The sequence below is a fragment of the Callorhinchus milii genome, unplaced genomic scaffold (genome assembly GCF_018977255.1).
Source record: "Callorhinchus milii isolate IMCB2004 unplaced genomic scaffold, IMCB_Cmil_1.0 Scaffold7, whole genome shotgun sequence".
Classification (NCBI taxonomy): Eukaryota; Metazoa; Chordata; class Chondrichthyes; order Chimaeriformes; family Callorhinchidae; genus Callorhinchus; species Callorhinchus milii.
This window is the reverse complement of record NW_024704748.1, coordinates 275,506-293,590: the sequence shown is the minus strand read 5'-3', so window position 1 is coordinate 293,590 and position 18,085 is coordinate 275,506. Positions and strand designations below refer to the sequence as shown.

The window sequence follows — 18,085 nt, the reverse complement described above, 5'->3', positions numbered from 1 at the left end:
CTCAGCTAGCTACCCAAAGGTTTAAGATTAACAGTTTGGATGGTTAAATATATATTTTGCAAGCTGTAATAAGTAACCAGTTAAACTATTTAAACTGAGATAAGCAGTGGGGACAACACAGTTAGTTTCAATGTCCCCAACAGGTCAGTCATTAATGTAGGTGTATCGCTTTGTGATCCAGGTACAAGGTGAAGGACTATTTCAAAGCGAAATGGAATTAATATAGTTTATATTCCCTCCTCATCCAAACTCACTTCAAAATTTACAATTAATTGGTTACTCCCTTCATTATTGTTTTTGGACGAATGAATAACTTCCTGCAAAGGATGGATGGGTGGGGGGTTGGGGGGGAATGGGGGTTAAGATGCAACTGAGTGGGCCACAAGGTGATGTGCTTGGCAATCGAATGTCAGAATTGAGTCAACCCTTTGAGGTGGTTTCTAATCTGATTCCAGAGACAGGCTCCAAGCCACAGCTGATTACAGAGCAGCCATCTTGGCTCATCAGGCTTGGACTTCAGGATGTGGAGGAACAACCCGGTTACCCGGTAGGGTGGGAGTTCCTATCAACCATGCAAGTCAAAGCCCCAACAGATAGGGTAGTCCTAGCTGGACAGGTAGCAGGAACAGTTGGCAAGCTATGTGGTTTTAGCTGGTGAAATTCCAGCAGTACCCCAAATGCACATTCTCGGGTTCTCAATCCTCGACTCTTGTTAACCTATAACAGGTACTTAGAATTATGTAAAATAGGTATATTCCTCCAGATACAGAGCAGTTTAATAATAATCCTTGTATTTGATATAGCGCTTTTCATGTCTTCTAGACATCTCAAAGTGCTTCACAGAAGTGGCTCAATGTGTTTGTGGCTTACACATGTGGAACTCAGTCAGGTTTGGAAACTCTTTTAAGCACAGTGATGAGTGCTTTAAGCACAGTGATGAGTGCTTTAAGCACGGTGATGAGTTCTTTAAGCACGTGTCAGACACTTGGCTGACCAAATTAGCTGCCATTGTTTGCCTCCATAATATTCATGTCAGTGTTAATTAATCTCAGCGCTTTGAGAATTTTTTTAAGGGAAAGCCGGGCCAATTTAGCCTTCTTCCGTAAGCCTCTGGATGAGACCACAAAACTCGGACCTGGATTTGAACCTGCGAACTCCTGGTCCATAAACTGCTGCAACATCCACTACACTTCAGACTTTGGAGTACTGTAGCTCAGTGGTTAGAGCACTTGCCTCACAAGCGAGTTCAATTCCCGGCAGGGCGAAATGTTGGGCAAGTTTCCTTACTCCGCACACCTGTGTTTACCTAGCAGTAAATAGGAACCCGGCTGTTAGTCGATTGGTGGATCACTTTTCCGGGGTAATAATTCTTTCCAAAAAAAATAATAAATTGGGCACTTCAATCCACGATTGTTTGTGGAACACTGCTATGCGCAATTGGCTGCCACGTTTCGCCCATAAAATATACAGTCAATTTACTTTACAGTAAATTGTGAAGTGCTTTGGGACGTCTCAAAAAGATGTGATGAGGCGCTATATCAAATGCAAGGATTATTATTATTACACGATCTCCCTCATACAAGATTTTACAGGATTAAGGTGTTTGGTCCCTTTGCTATCAATTAGCAATTAATTGATAATTAATTAATGATAATTAATTATCAATTAGTGACCCCAAAGCACACTCTTGGGTCCCTAAGCCTTGGCATTTGCCAACCTGCGCCTAATACGTTCCGGAATTAGGTAAACAGGATGCGTCCCTCCAAGGAGAGAGCGCATTCCATTCCAACAATCTCTCTCTGGGATTTCCATCTATAGGTGGGAGGCATGGAATTCTCAGTTTGATTTGGAAACTCTTAAACATGGATCAAAGAAAAAACTGCTATCAATTCACCCCCTCCCCACCTTTAAATTTGCTCCAAATCTGGTTTTTTAAGGTAAAACAAAGTAGACCCATTCTGTATCACACCAGAAACATGCAGTTTTTACAACAATATTCACTGGAGGTTCTTTTATTTTAACATTTTAACAGCCTGATGTGTCACTCACCTGGCCCGTTTCTTCAAATCTTTTTCTGTCTGCACTGTCAATAACGTAGATCTGCAAGTAAATGGGTATAAAAATTAGGAGAGAGCTGATGCCAGCAAAGGCTTGATGGGCTGAATGGCTACCTCATGTGTTGTGACATCTAGATCTGATTTGGTGAATAAATATGAGTTAACTCCGAGGGAGTGCTATTACAGTCTTCAGAGCCAAATAATGCTCTTGCACCTCTGACTCAGAGCACTGAAAGGAGGAATTATAGAGCCCGAACCAAACAGCAATGAGAGTGCCTGGCAGTAGAGAGCTAAACCACCTCATCCTGCAGGTGTAAGAACAATCAGGGAGGAGGAGAAAAGAAGACCAAATGTCATGTGAAGCAAAGGCCAGTAATTGCAGTTGAGGTACAAATCAGCCATGATCTTATAGAATGGTGGAAGTTAGTTTGCAGGTACAGCAAGCAACTCGGAAGGCTAATGTCATGTTGGTGTTTATCGCAAAAAGGTTAGAATACAAGAGTAGGGAAGTCTTGCTGCAACTGTATAGGGCCTTGGTGAGACTGCATCGAAAATATTGTGTGCAGTTTTGGTCTCCTTATTTAAGAAATGACACACTCGCCTTAAGAGGGGTCTGATAAAGTAGTCACTGAGGGTCTGTTTCCCCCAATAGGAGAATCTATAACCAGGGGTCACAGTCTTAAAATTAAGGGTCAGCCTTTTAGAACAGAGTTGAGGAAACATTTCTTCACTCAGAAGGCAGTGAATTTATGGAATTCACTCCCCCAGAAGGCTGTAGATGTCAGTCCTTGAACATCTTCAAGGCTGAGACTGAGAGATTTTTTAAAAAACAGAGGGATTAGGGGATATGGGGAAAGGGCAGGTAATTAGAGTTAGGTCTGAAGATCAGCCATGATCTTATCGAATGGTGGGGCACAGGCTCGAGGGGCTGAATGGCCGACTCCTGCTCCTAATTCTTATGTTCTTATAAGAATTGCTAGACGAAAGAAGACCAAGGTCCATCCGGTTCGCCTTTCAACATCCTGGCAATTGCAAGCACATGTTGTCTCAAACAATATACTGTATTCTAAGATATTATTTCCTAAAATAAATTATCTAATTTGGTGTTGAAGGAATCAGCACTTTCTTCTCCACCAGCTCCCTAGGGAGCTTTTTCCATACATTTAGTACTCGCTTATTGAAATTGTGTTTCTGCTAATATATTTTGAATTTACCCTCTTTCAATTGTAGGCCGTGTCCTCTGGTTCTGTTCTGGGCAAGACAAATTCGTGACTAATACAACAGTGATGACTTGAATAGTAGTTAACAGCCAAATTATTTTCAACTTTTATGTTCATTGCATAACTAGAAAGCTGAGACTATTTCTAAACAGTTGGTAACCTGAGGTGTCAGTGGTATTTTATTATAAAGCATCTACATTTGCTGACATGTCATTCAGAAAGAGAGCTATCTAATGGCTTCAGAGAGCTGGCATGCAATCAAAGTAGTTTGAAAATTTGTTGTCTCAAAGCCGAATGGCTGCAGTGTTACTCGGCATACAAAGTGTCAACTGATACCACGGAGTCGAAAAGAACTAAAACAATCCAATCGATCCCATTTGACCTGCACTGCTTTCATTTCAACAGTATTCCCCCCCTCCGCTTTTTCTGGCAAACCCGCCTCCACGATGTCACTCTCCTCATCTCCAGGACACCAAAGTGTTTGTTGTTTAATTGGCTGCTCTGTGTGGTTGTCTCTAACCTGGTCCCAAAACCTTTGCTTTGCTGATCATTATAAACATATCAGCAGCACCTGGTTTTGCTCAAGACATCATCCTTGTAGCTGGTCTCTATAGGGTGTTGTTTTAATTGTGTCTGGCTTTCAGATGGTTTCAGTATCAGATAATGTGAAGTTTTAAAAGTGCGGGTGAATAATAAACCCTCCGGTTTTATTCCCCCAGAAAACATACAGTCAATTCACTTTACAATATGAAGCGCTTTGAGACTCTCAGCGTTGTGATAAGGTGCTGTATCAAATACAAGGATAGAGGGACGTTATAATTGAGTTCCTGTGCTATTTATACCTTATGGAATCTGGTCCTCATAATATTAATTGTAGTTGTTTCCCAGGATTGTTGTTGTTTAGAGAAAATGTATTTTGGTTTGACTTATGACTGATGCCATTTAGTCCTGTGAAATTAACCCATAAAGGACTAACAATACTGCCACATAAAACAAGGCAGCAGGACAAGAGGATCAAGGCATTGAAGGGCAATTTTAGGACAGACACCATTTCTATACACAGCGGGTAATCAGCAGTTGGAATGGGTCATCAACAATAATAGTAATCTTTACATTTAATAAAGCGCCTTATCACGTCTTCAAGATGTCTCAAAGCGCTTCACAGAATATACTGTCAAGTGAATTGGCTGTATATTTTGTGGACAAAACGCAGCACAGCAGTGTCCCACAAACAGTCATGTATTGAAGTGATCATTTTATTATATATTTTTTTGAAGGAATTATTACCGCCAGAAAAGCGATCCGTCAATCGACTAACAATCGGGTTCCTACTTACTGCTGGGTGAACAGAGGCGGGTGGAGTAAGGAAACTTGCCCAACATTTCACCCTGCCTAGGAATCGAACCCAGATCGTTCCCTTGCAAGGCAAGTGCTCTAACCACTGAGCTGCAGGACTCCATGGCAGTCGAGACCAGGACACTGGACTCATTTAAGAAGCAGCTCAATGCCGTTGTGGGAAGACAATTGGGTGGCTATGCAGGATTGTGGAGTCCTGTAGTGTAGTTCTTAGAGCACTCGCCTCACTCTGGGTTGGATACCCTGGCAGGGCAAAACCTTAAGCAAGTTTCCACCCTCCACATGTCTCTGCTTACCTAGCAGTAAGTAGGAACCCTGTTGTTAGTCGATTGTAGGATTGCATTTCTGGGGATAATAATCCCTCCAAATAAAGAAATAATTTGATCACTCAATCCAAGACAGTTTGTGGGACAATTGGCTACTTAATTTTCCCCACAAAATACACAATCAATTCACTTAATAGTATCTTCTATGAAGCACTTGGAGATGGCCCAACGGCGTGATAAGGTGCTACATCAAATGCAAGGATTATTATCAAAGGCGCTGGACCAAAGGACCTTCTTTATCTGTGCCTCTCTTGCTTTGCTGACTTCAGGAGCTTGCTGAGCTGCTGGATGAAGAGAAGCTGAGCGGAGTCCCAGTGCTGATATTCGCTAACAAGCAGGACCTCCTTACAGCGGCTCCGGCCTCCGAGATAGCAGAGGGCTTGAATCTGCACACGATCCGTGACCGAGTTTGGCAAATCCAGTCCTGCTCCGCGCTCACAGGAGAGGGCGTACAGGTCAGCCTGTTCTCACTGCTGTTTATTTGTGTCACCGTTGCACTTGTTATTTCTTGAGTACACAGTAAATTAGTAAAAGAAAAGTGGGGTCAGCAAATTCAAGAGGGATTTAGGTAGCTATATTTTGGTGTTTAATTGGTGGTTAACATCATGGCTTTTTGCAGGATATTGCTGTCCTATTGTGTTTACCCTGAAAACCTATCAGGGCATGTAGTGAGAACTTCCCACGGGACAAGATGGCTTTTATTTGGTGAATTATGTTGGGTGTCTGATACATGGGGTAACCCATCACTGTGCTTAAAGAGTGTTTAAACCAGACTAAGTATTCCTCATGTGTTTGCCACCTCCACATGGAAATGTTCCTGTGTCTAGACTGGAATGCCCATTCTCTCCCTGGAGGGATGTGCTCTGTTTATGTAATCTGGGGTATATTAGGCACAGGTTGGCAAGAGCCAAGGCTGGAGAGGGGGGAATCCCAGAATGTGCATAGTGGGTACTGCTGGAGTTTAACTGTGCCCAAACCTCGAAATGGCTGAGTTTCACAGTATTTAAAAGGGAATTGGATAAATATTTGAGGGTATGGCTTAAGAGCGGGGAAATTGGAATGGGATTAAATGAGATGGCTTCAGTGGCGTAGACTAGCACTAAAATAGGCACAATCAGTCTCTTGTGCTCATGTAACACCACATGATAATAATTATCTGGGAAATGCTTTGAGACATTTTGATGTGATAAAAGTACTATCAAAATGCTTGTCCTTTCATTCTTGAGGAATTCTACACTATAGTGAAGTGGCCTTTTGCATGGGGGCGATGGGCAATCTGCAAGTACAAACTTCTCAATTGCAAATAATTTTTATGTTTCCCAATGGAAGGGAGAGAAAGTTGATAGTTCATTAAGTGCACCATGTGGTGATAGGCGGTGTTATGGAAGCAAAAACCCCTCCCTGGGTGGAGGGAAGAAATTACCAGTAGGTTTAATGTATTCTCTCTTCTGCTGCGTAACACACAGGAAACCTGCAATTGGGGAGGAAACAAGGTGTAAATTTAATAGCAAAATGAATGGGATAGGTTTCTTTGTGACCTCCCATCCTGACAGCTTCAGAGAGACATAACCAGGCAGTCAGTCCTCTGCAGGGTCCCACCTGAAGCAGAACTACCACCAACAAGAACAAGTGACATTTACACAGCGCCTTTCACATTGGAAGAATGTCCCAAGGCACTGGACAATCAGGGATTTGGTCCTGACCTGGCAGTTGGGATCAGAAAGGGTGGATGGCATGGAGGGTAAGGGTAGGAGGGTGACCGAAGGTACAGTTGAAGAGAAGGGTCTTGAGACGGACCTTGAAGGAGGCAAGGGAGGGAGCCAGGTAAAGGGACTGTGGGATGGAGTTCCAAAAGGTGAGGGCAGAGAGGCTGAGGCCCCGACCACCGATGGTGGGGCAGGCCAGGCGGGCGATATGGAGCAGCCCAGAGCCCAATGAGCAGAGGGAGTGGATAGGCATATGTGAAGAATATGAAATCACAGGCATTGCTATGGTTTGCAATGGAATACACAGGTATTGCTAAACGCTCTGAGACGCTACCCTGTGGAAGATGGTATATAAGTGCAACTTGTTGTTGTTTATACCAGCACTAGTCTGCAGGTCTTGAAATAAAATAAAAAACAGCCCCATGAAATTGACAATTATGCCAATCTAGATCAGGCACAGAATTTGAACAATTAATCCATTTCTCTTGTTTTCAAGATGTGTAAATGAAGGCACCCACGATGGCTTTGCTGAATCAGAGCATTCATTAGCCTGTGGGAAATCTGTGCGTATTGGTATCTGGTTACCATTTCTCAAGCCTTTCTGTAATCTCACAGAAGCAATCACTAGAATTAATGTGTAAGAGGCTCTCATTACATTGCTCTCTGGCCACAGCTGCTTTTATGGCAGACTGTTTTCAAAGAGGGTCCCCAGCTAGATTTTTGTTGCCTCCTATTAGCTTCAGCTTTTATCTCGTTTGCCATCCCGCACACGTGACCGTGATGTGTATTGAAAAGTAACTATGGTTACTGTTTCTGCACAAACCTAAGTGAAGTAGTAACTCAAGATCACCTTACAACAGCAGTGGCGACGAGGCTGAATAAAATGATGTCTGGCCCTGCTGTGCTTTGTGAACAAGATTGAAAAGTTTGCTTTAATTGATCCAAATAGATGCCTGTTGCATAATATCATCAAACTAATGTGGTTGGTTTGTGCTCCTGTTTGCGTGTTTGTATGGTTGATGTGTGCATGTGGTTATATGTGTGCCTGTGCATCACACGTGTGTGTGATTAGCGTGTTGTGTGTATATACATGTTCATGAATCAGAGTCAACTCAATCCCCACCCATGTGACCCATGTGTGATCAAGTTGTGTGAATTTGATGACAATTCTTCCTGTCAATGTGTCAAATTCTCATGGCGGAGGGGTAGTAATTCCTCGGGGTGGGGAGGGCATGGGAAGGGGTTGTTTATTTTTCCTAAAAATCTGGAATTCTATTTCAGGACGGAATGAACTGGGTCTGCAAAAATGTCAACGCAAAGAAGAAATGAGCTTGTTCCTGGGTGGAGGGAATCAGAAGAGCATACTCAGCCGATAACACTAATTCATTGTTCCTGACACAAACCTTCACTACCATTCCCAGTTTCAGCTACATACCAACGAGTGCTGGGGGACTGCAGCTCCAGCACACCATCTGATTCCTACCCACCCCCCCCCAACACACACACACAACCAAACCACACACACAACTCTTTTATCAACTCAAAATTATTGTGTGTGTGTGTTCTTTGAACGTTGCTACTTCATACCAGCATGGAGATGGCTGTTTATTTTTGCACTGTTCTCCTTCGGGTGTGGAGCTATACACACAGCCCTCACTGACGTGCAACAACAACGTTTATGGAACGTACCTCCTTCTAGTATAACATTTTTGGGTTTGTTATCTTTCATGTTGAGTAGCCAATCCATATTGCAGCCAGCTACTTTCTCTCCTGCTTTCCTTTCAGTGAGCGTTTCCCCTCCACTGTGAAGTTAACAGTCTCCACTGTTGTGTTTACCGTGCCCCCCCCCCCCTTCATGGATAACCCAGTTGACTTCAATATTTGTGACTAAATGCTTCTATTTTATAAAATAATATAACAATAATTCTTCCATTTTGATATAGCAACTTATCTAGTCATTGAGACGTCTCAAAGCGCTTCACAGACTATATTATAAAGTGGAGTGACTTGTGTATTTTGTGGGCAAAACTACACCCACACTCCACTTTACAATATGGGAGCTACGATGGGAGTAGTTTCTATTTTCTGCCCCACCCATCATCTACCACTCACTTTGGTACTTTGGTTTTGATTCTTTTCTCGCCCCAACCCCCCTTTTCACTCCACCTCATTGACCCCCTCCGCACCCACCCTCTTCTAACTCTTACACGCACACTACTTATCTGATCTTTCTAAAGTTCTGAGCTCTTTCTTACCATTTCAGGGTGCAAAGTAGTTCAGGAGGGAGTGTGACCAGTGCGGGTGGGGGTGGGGGGCTGACTGTGTAGCACAGCCCACCCAAATCAATCTTACCCAGAAAGGCTGACTGAAGGGAAAGTCCATTTAAAGTGAAGCCACTCACCCCTTGGCAAAAAACATGTAGATCAGACTTGATAGAACAGACTGTTGCCTTAAGGTCAGTTTTGGTCTACAAATTCAGTTCACCAAATCCAGACTGTATATTGTAGTATAGGACCATTCTGATTGTAAATGGCCAGTGTATCTGTTGTATTAGGTCAGTGAATTCAGTTCTTTGCATATTTAACCATTTCTTTGTAACTATTTATTTGCAGATAATTTTCTGACTTGAGTTTTATTTGGTTGTGATCAGCTGCTTTCAGTGTAGTGTACATACCAGTTATCAACGGCTACGCACACACACCTCACACTCTGAAGGTGGTCGATTTAGTAGACTGAACCACTGCAATCTTGCTCAGACTGAACTGACGAGTGTGGTTGGACCTTGCTTGTTGAGAAATTGTAGGTGGTGGTTGCGTGGGGGAGGGGTGTGGATATTACTGAGGGAAATGTAACTGGAGGGGCAATTTCTTACCACAGATAATGTGCTGTGGCGATCTGAGTGGTAATCAGACTGCCCAACGCATGACAGTGATTACAAGGCATTAGAGAGCTGGGAGCTGATGGTATTGTTGGCTGGTGAAGACTAAGAGCAAATATCTTGATGCCATTACAGCGAGGCCAAACTTAACACAATCAGCATCTGCAGAGCAACGCTGTGCACTCTTCTCACTCCAGCCATAAAACATTCAAAACAAGGCCCGGATATTAGTCATTTAGGGCTTTTAAGGGCTGCGTAGTGAAACATGTTAGGTTAGGTATCTTGCTTAATGGTTTCCCAACAACAACAATAAATTACTTTTGTGTAGAACCTTTCACATCAGGAGAACGACCCCAGCACAATAGGCTAGGCTAAACTCATCATCTTTAGAGCTGCTTATCCACCTCTGCTACCACTGACCCACGTGGTGTTGCATTCACACAAAATCTTGTCAGGAAGCCTGGCTTCAGTGCAGTGGAGTACAGTGCCGAGATGCCGTATAGGGTTAGCCTGAGAATGCTCGCTCGCTGCATCTTGCTCAACCCAGTCAGTGATGTCACTGCAAATTGTTGGCACAGTTACCCTAATCTGCCCTGCACGCCAATGTCCTGCAGCTCTCTCCTGGCCTCATGTACATTGTTAGTCCACTCGGATTTCTCAGCCTGCGCTTGGCCCTTCATTATAGCCACCGAGTTGTATTTTGGTAATGTTCCAGTGCTCACGCACCTCGGTTCAGGCAGGTTGGGGTGCACTCCTCATGCTACTCCTCAAAGCTGTGGAAGAGATTGGATTTCATGTCTGTGGCCAGCGGTATTTTTTGCTCAGCTTGGAGAGAGGGTGTCATGTGCTCACAAAATTTATATTGGTTTCCCCTCCACTAGCCCACCTACCTATCCCAGAATTTCATTTTGCTGTGGAAATCAATCCTCACTGTAGCGTATACATGCACAGCGGGACAAATAGGTAAGAACAAAAACTTGGAGCCCCGTGTCATGAGGATCAAGTTTCAACAATTCTTTTCAGTGTTAACATTCTTTTATTATTTTTAAAAAAAGACAAATTTCCCAAGCATGTTATGAGCCAAAACGAGCCATAGAGACAATTTTCTTTTTATTGAAAGTAGTAAATATTCTCATTTAATTGTTTGTAATGATACATGTGTATGTTTTGATCCAGTTACATGTGCTGCTTTGACCTTACCCACCACCCCAGTATTTTGGGTATCTTTGGGTTGGGTTGCTATAAAGTATTGTTATGTGTAAGTAATATAGAATCAGATTTATACATAACTTTACATAAGTCATATATGATACGACTTATGCAAGTTTCAAATTACTCAGACTTTGCCTAAGTCATATGATATGTATGGTCCCAACTGATACGACTTGTGTGAGGTTTACTGTCAAGTTGAACCCCTTTGACTCCATGGTTTAAGGACCATTTTACAAGGTTGTGTATTGTTCTTTCACTTTCTTTTGTAATCATTTTGTACGCTTGGCATTGATTTGGCTCCATAGTAATTGAGTCTCCTGCTTAGCAGCTGCATACAATTGGGGCAGCAGTTAATATCCCAGGACTGGACAAGGTTTAAGCCAAACTCTTTTGATAGCCATGGGTTCCTGGCCCTTTCTGATCTGGCCTGCTTGACAAATGATGGTTGATTTTTATCAGGAAACGAGTCTGACTCTCAGAACTGATGTGTGCCTGCTACTGATGACATTATTCACTTTTCTCTAGGTGACTTGCTAGCATTGCCCATTGTGTAAATGTCTGTTAGCGCTCACAACCATTTCCCCTGCCACTGTACACCTGTAGCTTTCATGTTTAGTTTGCTGAAATATTGATTCAAATCACACTCCTCCAAATGAGCCTAAGAACATAAGAATTTGCTGGTGAAAGAAGACCCAGGTCCATCCAGTTTGTTTTTCACCATCTTGGCAGTCGCATGACTTATCATGTCCCAAATTATAAAGTATCCCAAGATATTATTTCCTAACGGAAATCTATCTCATTTGTTCTTGAAAGACAGTTCTTCAAAGGAATCCAAAGTGTTTGGGCAACAGTTANTTTTTTCTCTCTTAACCACCTCACCCCCAACCAAAAAAGAATCTTCCAAAAAGTTTTCCAAAGGGTTTAAAAACATTAGAATGATTCTCTGGGACAGCTCTGAACTGGCTCTGTGGTGATGTCACGTGGAATCTGTACTAACAACCTGCTGCTTTCCACTTAAGACACCGACCTCTCTGCCCAGTGGTTGTCCCCACCTGCCTCTCTGAAGCACAACTGTGCTGAGTTTATGTCCCTGTTAAAGAAAATATGTAATTGATGAGATCAAATTTAGTTTAATTCCTTAAAGGGATTGCAGTTGGCAGTTGGCAGCAAAGGCCTGATCACTGGCTCACAACCTGCTTCCTTTTCAAAAGGCAGACCTGCAGAGGCTTTTTTTCCGCTCTCTGTCCACAGTTGCACGGCGAAATGAATCCAAGTAACATCTGCTGCTGAAGATAACACACGGCACACAGTTTGTGCAAAATAACACATGCTGATTACAGTACGCTACTTTAATGGTGAAGATAGTTTCTGAACCATATCAGTTCATGATTTTTTTTGTTACAAGTTTAGAACGACTCGCTCACTTTTATTTAAGACACTAAACCAACCCCACCCTAACCCACTCCCCATCCTAACCCTCTACTCACCCCCACCCCCCTCTCTTGAGTTGCAGGATCAATCTTACCTTTGTTGGCACATGTAAACACTGCTGAAAACAAGAACTATTACTACAAGCAAGGGCCAACTTCCGAGACAGGGAAAACTGTTTTGAGGCTTACGAGAGAGTGGGAAAAAACATATTTTTGGCTATTGCCAAGATCTATTCTCCAATTAAGTGAAACAGGTGTTTTAATGGTGTTTACAGACTCAGAGTAGCATTGAAGAGTTTTCCTTCTACATTCCTTTTTATATAAAAAAACAAAGTTTAGCTCATCTCGTTGTGCATGTATCCTTTTTTATTTTTGTTTGTGGTAAAATCGCTGACTTCCTGGGCCCCTTTTTTTGACGATGCAGTCACCTTTACACTCTTTATTTGGCTTTATGAGACATTCTGTGTCTACAGCTGTTCAATTTCACCTTGTTACCATGTTACCCACTGTTTTAGGCTTTTATATTTTTTATTTAGTCAAAGGCAAATAAATAAAAACCAGCGGTATTTTGTCATAGTCTGTCCTGAATGTATAATTTTAGATCCACAATGTGTTATTCCTAGAATAAAGAGTATTTAATAGAATTCAAGTGAAACAAAAGGACTATCCAGTTTTTCCTCTCCGGTCGAAGTGGAGGGTCTTGAGACGGCCCTTGAAGGAGGCGAGGGAGGGGGCAAGGGGGCAACAGAATGTTGGATGGAGTTCCAAAGGGTGGTGTTGTGGGGGAGGTGGGCAGAGGAGCTGAAGCCCTGACCACCAGGGCAGGGGACGTGGAGCCCGCCAGAGCCCACTGAGCGGAGGGAGCCGACAGGTCAGTATGGAGTCAGCAGGTCACAGAGGTAGGTAGGAGCGAAGCCGCGGAGGGCTTCCCCATTAAATTTCACGTTGGGAGTCAGCCTAAGCTGGAATTTAATCAGATTAAACAGTAAAATGCTTGATTACGTTTCATAGCATAATGAGGGAGGGGTGAAGTGGCAGCCCAATAGAGAAATGTACTCAATGGGTGGTCTGTTACTGAGCTGTCCTCACCTCATAACCCTGCACGTTCCACCAAACGTGTGCATGTGTGTGTGAGAAGCCACATCCCACCAGGGCATTCCCTCTGCTGAGCATTAAGCTAAGCGACTGGGAACTTAAAGGTATTTGTAAAATCCCTGAGAATTGGCAGAGCTGCCTGTTGCACAAAGCAGCCATTTTCTTCTGTGTCTGGCATTCTCATGTTGGGGTGTATTACGCACCACGTGCGAACCCTATTTAGGGAGGAAACTGCAGGTAACCTTAATTGTTTAATTATTGCCATGGGATCTTTAAAATTGTACCATCAGCTTATATTGCCCCTCCACATTCTTCTTCCCAAAACTTTGCATTTCTCCACATTAAACTTCATCTGCCACGTGTCTGCCCATTTTACCAGTCTGTCCATATCCCCTTGCAGTCTGCTACTATCCTCCTCACTGTTTACTACAGTAGTAAACAGTAGTAAGCTGATGGTACAATCTTAAAGGGGGTGAAGGAACAGAGAGACCTGGGGGTCATGTAGTAAATTTTTGAAGGTGGCCGGACAGGTAGAGCTGTTAAAAAAGCATCCGGGATACCAGGCTTTATAAATAGGGCATAGAGTACAACAGTCAGGAAGTTATGATGAACCTTTATATAAACGCTGGTTAGCCCTCAGCGAGAGACTGTGTTCAGTTCTGGGCCCCACACGTTAGGAAGGATGTCAAGGCATTGGAGAAGGTGCAAAGGAGATTGACCAGAATGGCACCAGGAATGAGGGGCTTCAGTTATCAGGAGAGGTAGAGAAGCGAGGATTATTCTCCTTGGAGCAGAGTAGGTTAAGAGTGATTCAATACGGTGAACAAGGAGAAACTATTCAGTAACCGGAGGGCACTGATTTAAAATAGTTGTTAAAAGAAACGGGTGGTGGGGGAGGGGGAAAGTGAGGAGAAATATCTTCACACAGCGAGTTGTTTGGATCTGGAATGCATTGCCTGAAAGGCTGGTGGAAGCCGATTTGCAAACAGCTTTTAAGAGAGAAGTAGATAATTATTTCGGGAGGACAAGTTTGCAGGGCTATGGGGAGAGAGTGAGGGAGTGGGGTTGATCAGGGCTATGGAGAGAGTGGGGGAGTGGGGTTGATCGGGGCTATAGGGAGAGCGGGGGGAGTGGGGTTGATCAGGGCTATGGGGAGAGAGGGGGGGAGTGGGGTTGATCAGGGCTATGGGGAGAGAGCGGGGGAGTGGGGTTGATCAGGGCTATGGGGAGAGAGCGGGGGAGTGGGGTTGATCAGGGCTATGGGGAGAGAGCGGGGGAGTGGGGTTGATCAGGGCTATGGGGAGAGAGCGGGGGAGTGGGGTTGATTTGGAAACTCTTTCCAAAGAGTCAGCACAGAAACGATGGGCTGAATGGCCTCCTTCTGTGCTGTATAATTCTATGTTTCTGTGAATATCTGACCTGCAAGATGGTACCTCTAAAGATGTCGCACTCCCCCCCCCCCCCCCCCCAGAGTTCGCCAGGCTGTTATAATAATGCTTGCATTTGATATAGCGCTTTTCACATGTTCTCAACGTCTCAAAGTGCTTCACAGAATAGACTGCAAAGTGAATTGACTGTATATTTATGGGCGAAATGCGGCAGACAACTGCACACAGCAGCGTCCCACAAACAGTCATGGATTGAGTGACCAAATTATTTTTTTCTTGAGGAATTATTAGGCGTGTGGAGTAAGGAAACTTGCCCAAGGTTTCACCCTGCCAGGCATTGAACCCAGGTCAGATGGAAGCACATTAAGCTCACAGCTCTGATGCCATCACCATTCACTACACTGCCTGGAGTGAACATCTGCTCAAGAGGCTACCATTACTGTTTAATAGAATCTCTTTTCAGAATCATTCACTGGGGCAGGAGGGGGAGACGGTAGAGCAGGTGATACACTGGCTCGACATGATGAGTGACTCCCATATGGCCCTCCCACCAGGAACTGAAAGTCATTACATTTTGTTATAACTGTCTTGACAGATATGAGGCCTGTAGTCTGTCCCTAGTCTTAAAATTATGAGCTTCAAACGTTTAAGATTGTGAAAAATCCTTAATTTAAAAAAAAAGGAAAATTAGTTTGTCCTAAAACCCTAAAAAACATAGTTTTCCTGCAGTTCTTAAAGCGAACCGGTTTCCAAATCAGGACTGAATCTAGGATTTATTTCACAGTTCTGTGCAGCCTTAAATATTAACTACTCTGTAGCATAGTGGTTAGACAGGTTCGATTCCCAACAGTTTCCTACCTTCACATGCCTCTGTTTACCGTTTGTTAGTTGATTGGCGGATCACATTTCTGTGGGGGAATAATCCCTTAAAAACAAATAATAAATTGGTGACTTGAATCCACGACTGTGGGACACTGTGCACAATTGGCTGCCGTGTTTCATCCACAAAATATACACTTTGGGACTTCTCACCAATGTGAGATTTCCATGAAAACATTAACAAAATATACTTAACCGAAACGTCTCAAAGTGCTTCATAGGATTTTACAATGTGCTGACTATTTTGTAGGTGAATATAACAGCCGATTTGTGCACAGCAGTATTCCACAAATAACAATAACAGTGGCAGAGTCTGACACCAAGTTGGGGGGAAGGAGGAGGTGATTGTAAGTCCACTTGAAGAGGAAGGTTCAAGAACCAGCCATGAAGTGATTGAAAGATTTTATCTGGGGGATTGTTGACCAGGACAATGGGGGAGAGAAACTCCATTCTCTTTTCCTACAAATACAGTCACTAGGCTTTACAGTAAACACTGCAAAGCACTTTGAGACGTCCTCCCGACGTGAAAGGCGCTGGCTCTATGAAATGCAAGGATTGCTATTATTATTTAAATTAAAAAATGAAGTCAAACATCCACAGCTCAGTCAGACAGAAAACGACAGCTTCACAGCAGCTGACAGCAGGCTGAAAAAATATGTAGTGAGAGAGAGCAAGGGAGAGAGATGCATATCGATTTATGCGCTCTGTCAGTGACAGAATCTGTCAGGAAGTAGCAGATGTGACTAGCTTTGCCAATCCACTGAGGCACTGTATTGTGAATATGTTCTCGCTATCTCCTTCCACCCACCCTACCCCCACACACAGCTTTGAGACGTCCTTGCCTATAATAATAATAATGTCGCTTCTTAAGCCAACACTGTCTTCAGAAATGAGTAACGACTGAGGGAGAGAGAGTGGACATGTGTCTCTTAATAATAATAATCAGTTTGATATAGTGCCTTATCACGTCATTGAGACGTCTCAAAGCGCTTCACAGAATATACTGTAGAGGGTCTATTTTGTGAGCGAAACATGCCAACCAATTGTGCACATCAGTCTCCCACAAACAGTTGTGGATTGAGTGTATATTTTGTGTGTGAATTAATTCATTAATTAGATTAAGAATCTTAACATAGATATTTTGCCTGGTGTGGGGGCTGGGGTTGGTAGATGTGCTGGGCAGGGGGCTGGGCTGAGGCTGTAGGGTGGCCTGTGCTGGGGGCAGGGGGCAGGGGGAGGGCCTGTTCTGGGGGCAGGGGGCAGTAGCTGTGCAGGGGACTGGGCAGGGGGCAGTCGCTGTGCTGGGAGCAGTGGCCGGGTTGGGGGGCAGTGGCCAGGCTTTGGGACATCCTCCCAACATGAAAAGCGCTCTATAAATGTAATTTTGTTGTTGTTGGGCTGGGGGCAGTGGCCGGACAGGGGCTGGGGCCAGTGGCCAGGCTGGGGGCTGGCGGCTGGGTTGGAGGGTCACTGCACCTGTCTTTAATTTTGCTGTTTTGGAACATGATATCCCACAAAGTCACATCCTTATTTAAGTGGAATGAATGTCTCAGATTATCCATCCATCTGTCAGCCAGGATTTACTCTCAGATTTGCCGCTGTGTTGATGGGAAGACATTCTGCTGAGATAGTTACAGGGTATTTCCCCTGTCTGCATAGATCTGACCGAATGTCTGAGGCACTGATGTTGGTCTGTAGCGTAATGGTTGGAGCACTCGCCATGCAAGTGAGAGGACCTGGGTTTGATTCCCGGGTGGGACGAAACCTGAGGCAAGTTTCCTTACTCCACATACTTCTGTTTGCCAATTGACTCTATAGTATATTCTGTGAAACACTTTGAAGCATCTCAACGACATGATAAGGTGCTGTGTCAAGTGCAAGGATTATTATTATGCAAACGTGTGAGCTGGTTAAACACAGAGATTATGTAACTTGTCTGAGGTGTGGGTGAAGGCGCAAAGAGCCAATGACTAACTGGAAACCTATCGTGGAAAGAGCCCAGAGAAGGTGAGGAAACGGCGGAGAGGATCAATACGATTGAGAAAGTAATGATTAAAAATAGGCTGGTAGACAGGAGAAACATTAACCCCACACAGTGTCTGTCTCTTGGCTCGCAGGGAGGGCTGAGGGCACGTCTACACATCATTGAGTCAGACAAGGCTGGTCAACCGTCAGCAGGGTTTTGGGTTTGTTTTTATTTCTGGAGTACTGTGGCGTATTGATTAGAGCACTCGCCTCGCAAGCAAGAGGACCGGGTTCAATTCCCGGGCAGGTAGGGCACAACGTTAGGCAAGTTTCCTTACTCCACACGCCTCTGTTTACCCAGCAGTAAGTCGGAACCCGGTTGTTCGGCAAAACATCTGTGGGTGGGGATGAGGGAGAGATGGGGGGAGAACAACTGGGAAAACTATTAAAAATTAATTAGACAAGTTCAAAATTCGTGTAACAACTTCTTTGGAAAGCAAAACAACGAAAATGACACTCACTTGTCTGCTGTCTCCCCATCCCAACCATCCTCAGGTGGGCTTTCTGGAACTC

At 43.9% G+C, this 18,085-nt stretch overlaps 1 protein-coding gene across 1 annotated transcript; it reads left to right on the top strand.

Annotated features, from left to right (window-relative positions):
• Positions 1–364: 364 nt before the first annotated feature.
• Positions 365–8,188, top strand: LOC103191280 (ADP-ribosylation factor-like protein 3). Its single transcript, XM_042336785.1, has 3 exons — positions 365–547; positions 5,229–5,414; positions 7,947–8,188. The coding sequence occupies exons 1-3, from the start codon at positions 365–367 to the stop codon at positions 7,992–7,994; spliced, it is 417 nt and encodes a 138-aa protein (XP_042192719.1). The 3' UTR covers positions 7,995–8,188.
• The last annotated feature ends 9,897 nt before the right edge of the window (positions 8,189–18,085 follow it).

Bases quoted from the DNA above. Each gene is read 5' to 3' on its own strand.
- LOC103191280 (XM_042336785.1), top strand. From the start codon at position 365: ATGCAACTGAGTGGGCCACAAGGTGATGTGCTTGGCAATCGAATGTCA. The intron at 548-5,228 runs GTAGGGTGGGAG...TGCTGACTTCAG, and splicing joins AGGAACAACCCGGTTACCCG to GAGCTTGCTGAGCTGCTGGA. The intron at 5,415-7,946 runs GTCAGCCTGTTC...ATTCTATTTCAG, and splicing joins TCACAGGAGAGGGCGTACAG to GACGGAATGAACTGGGTCTG.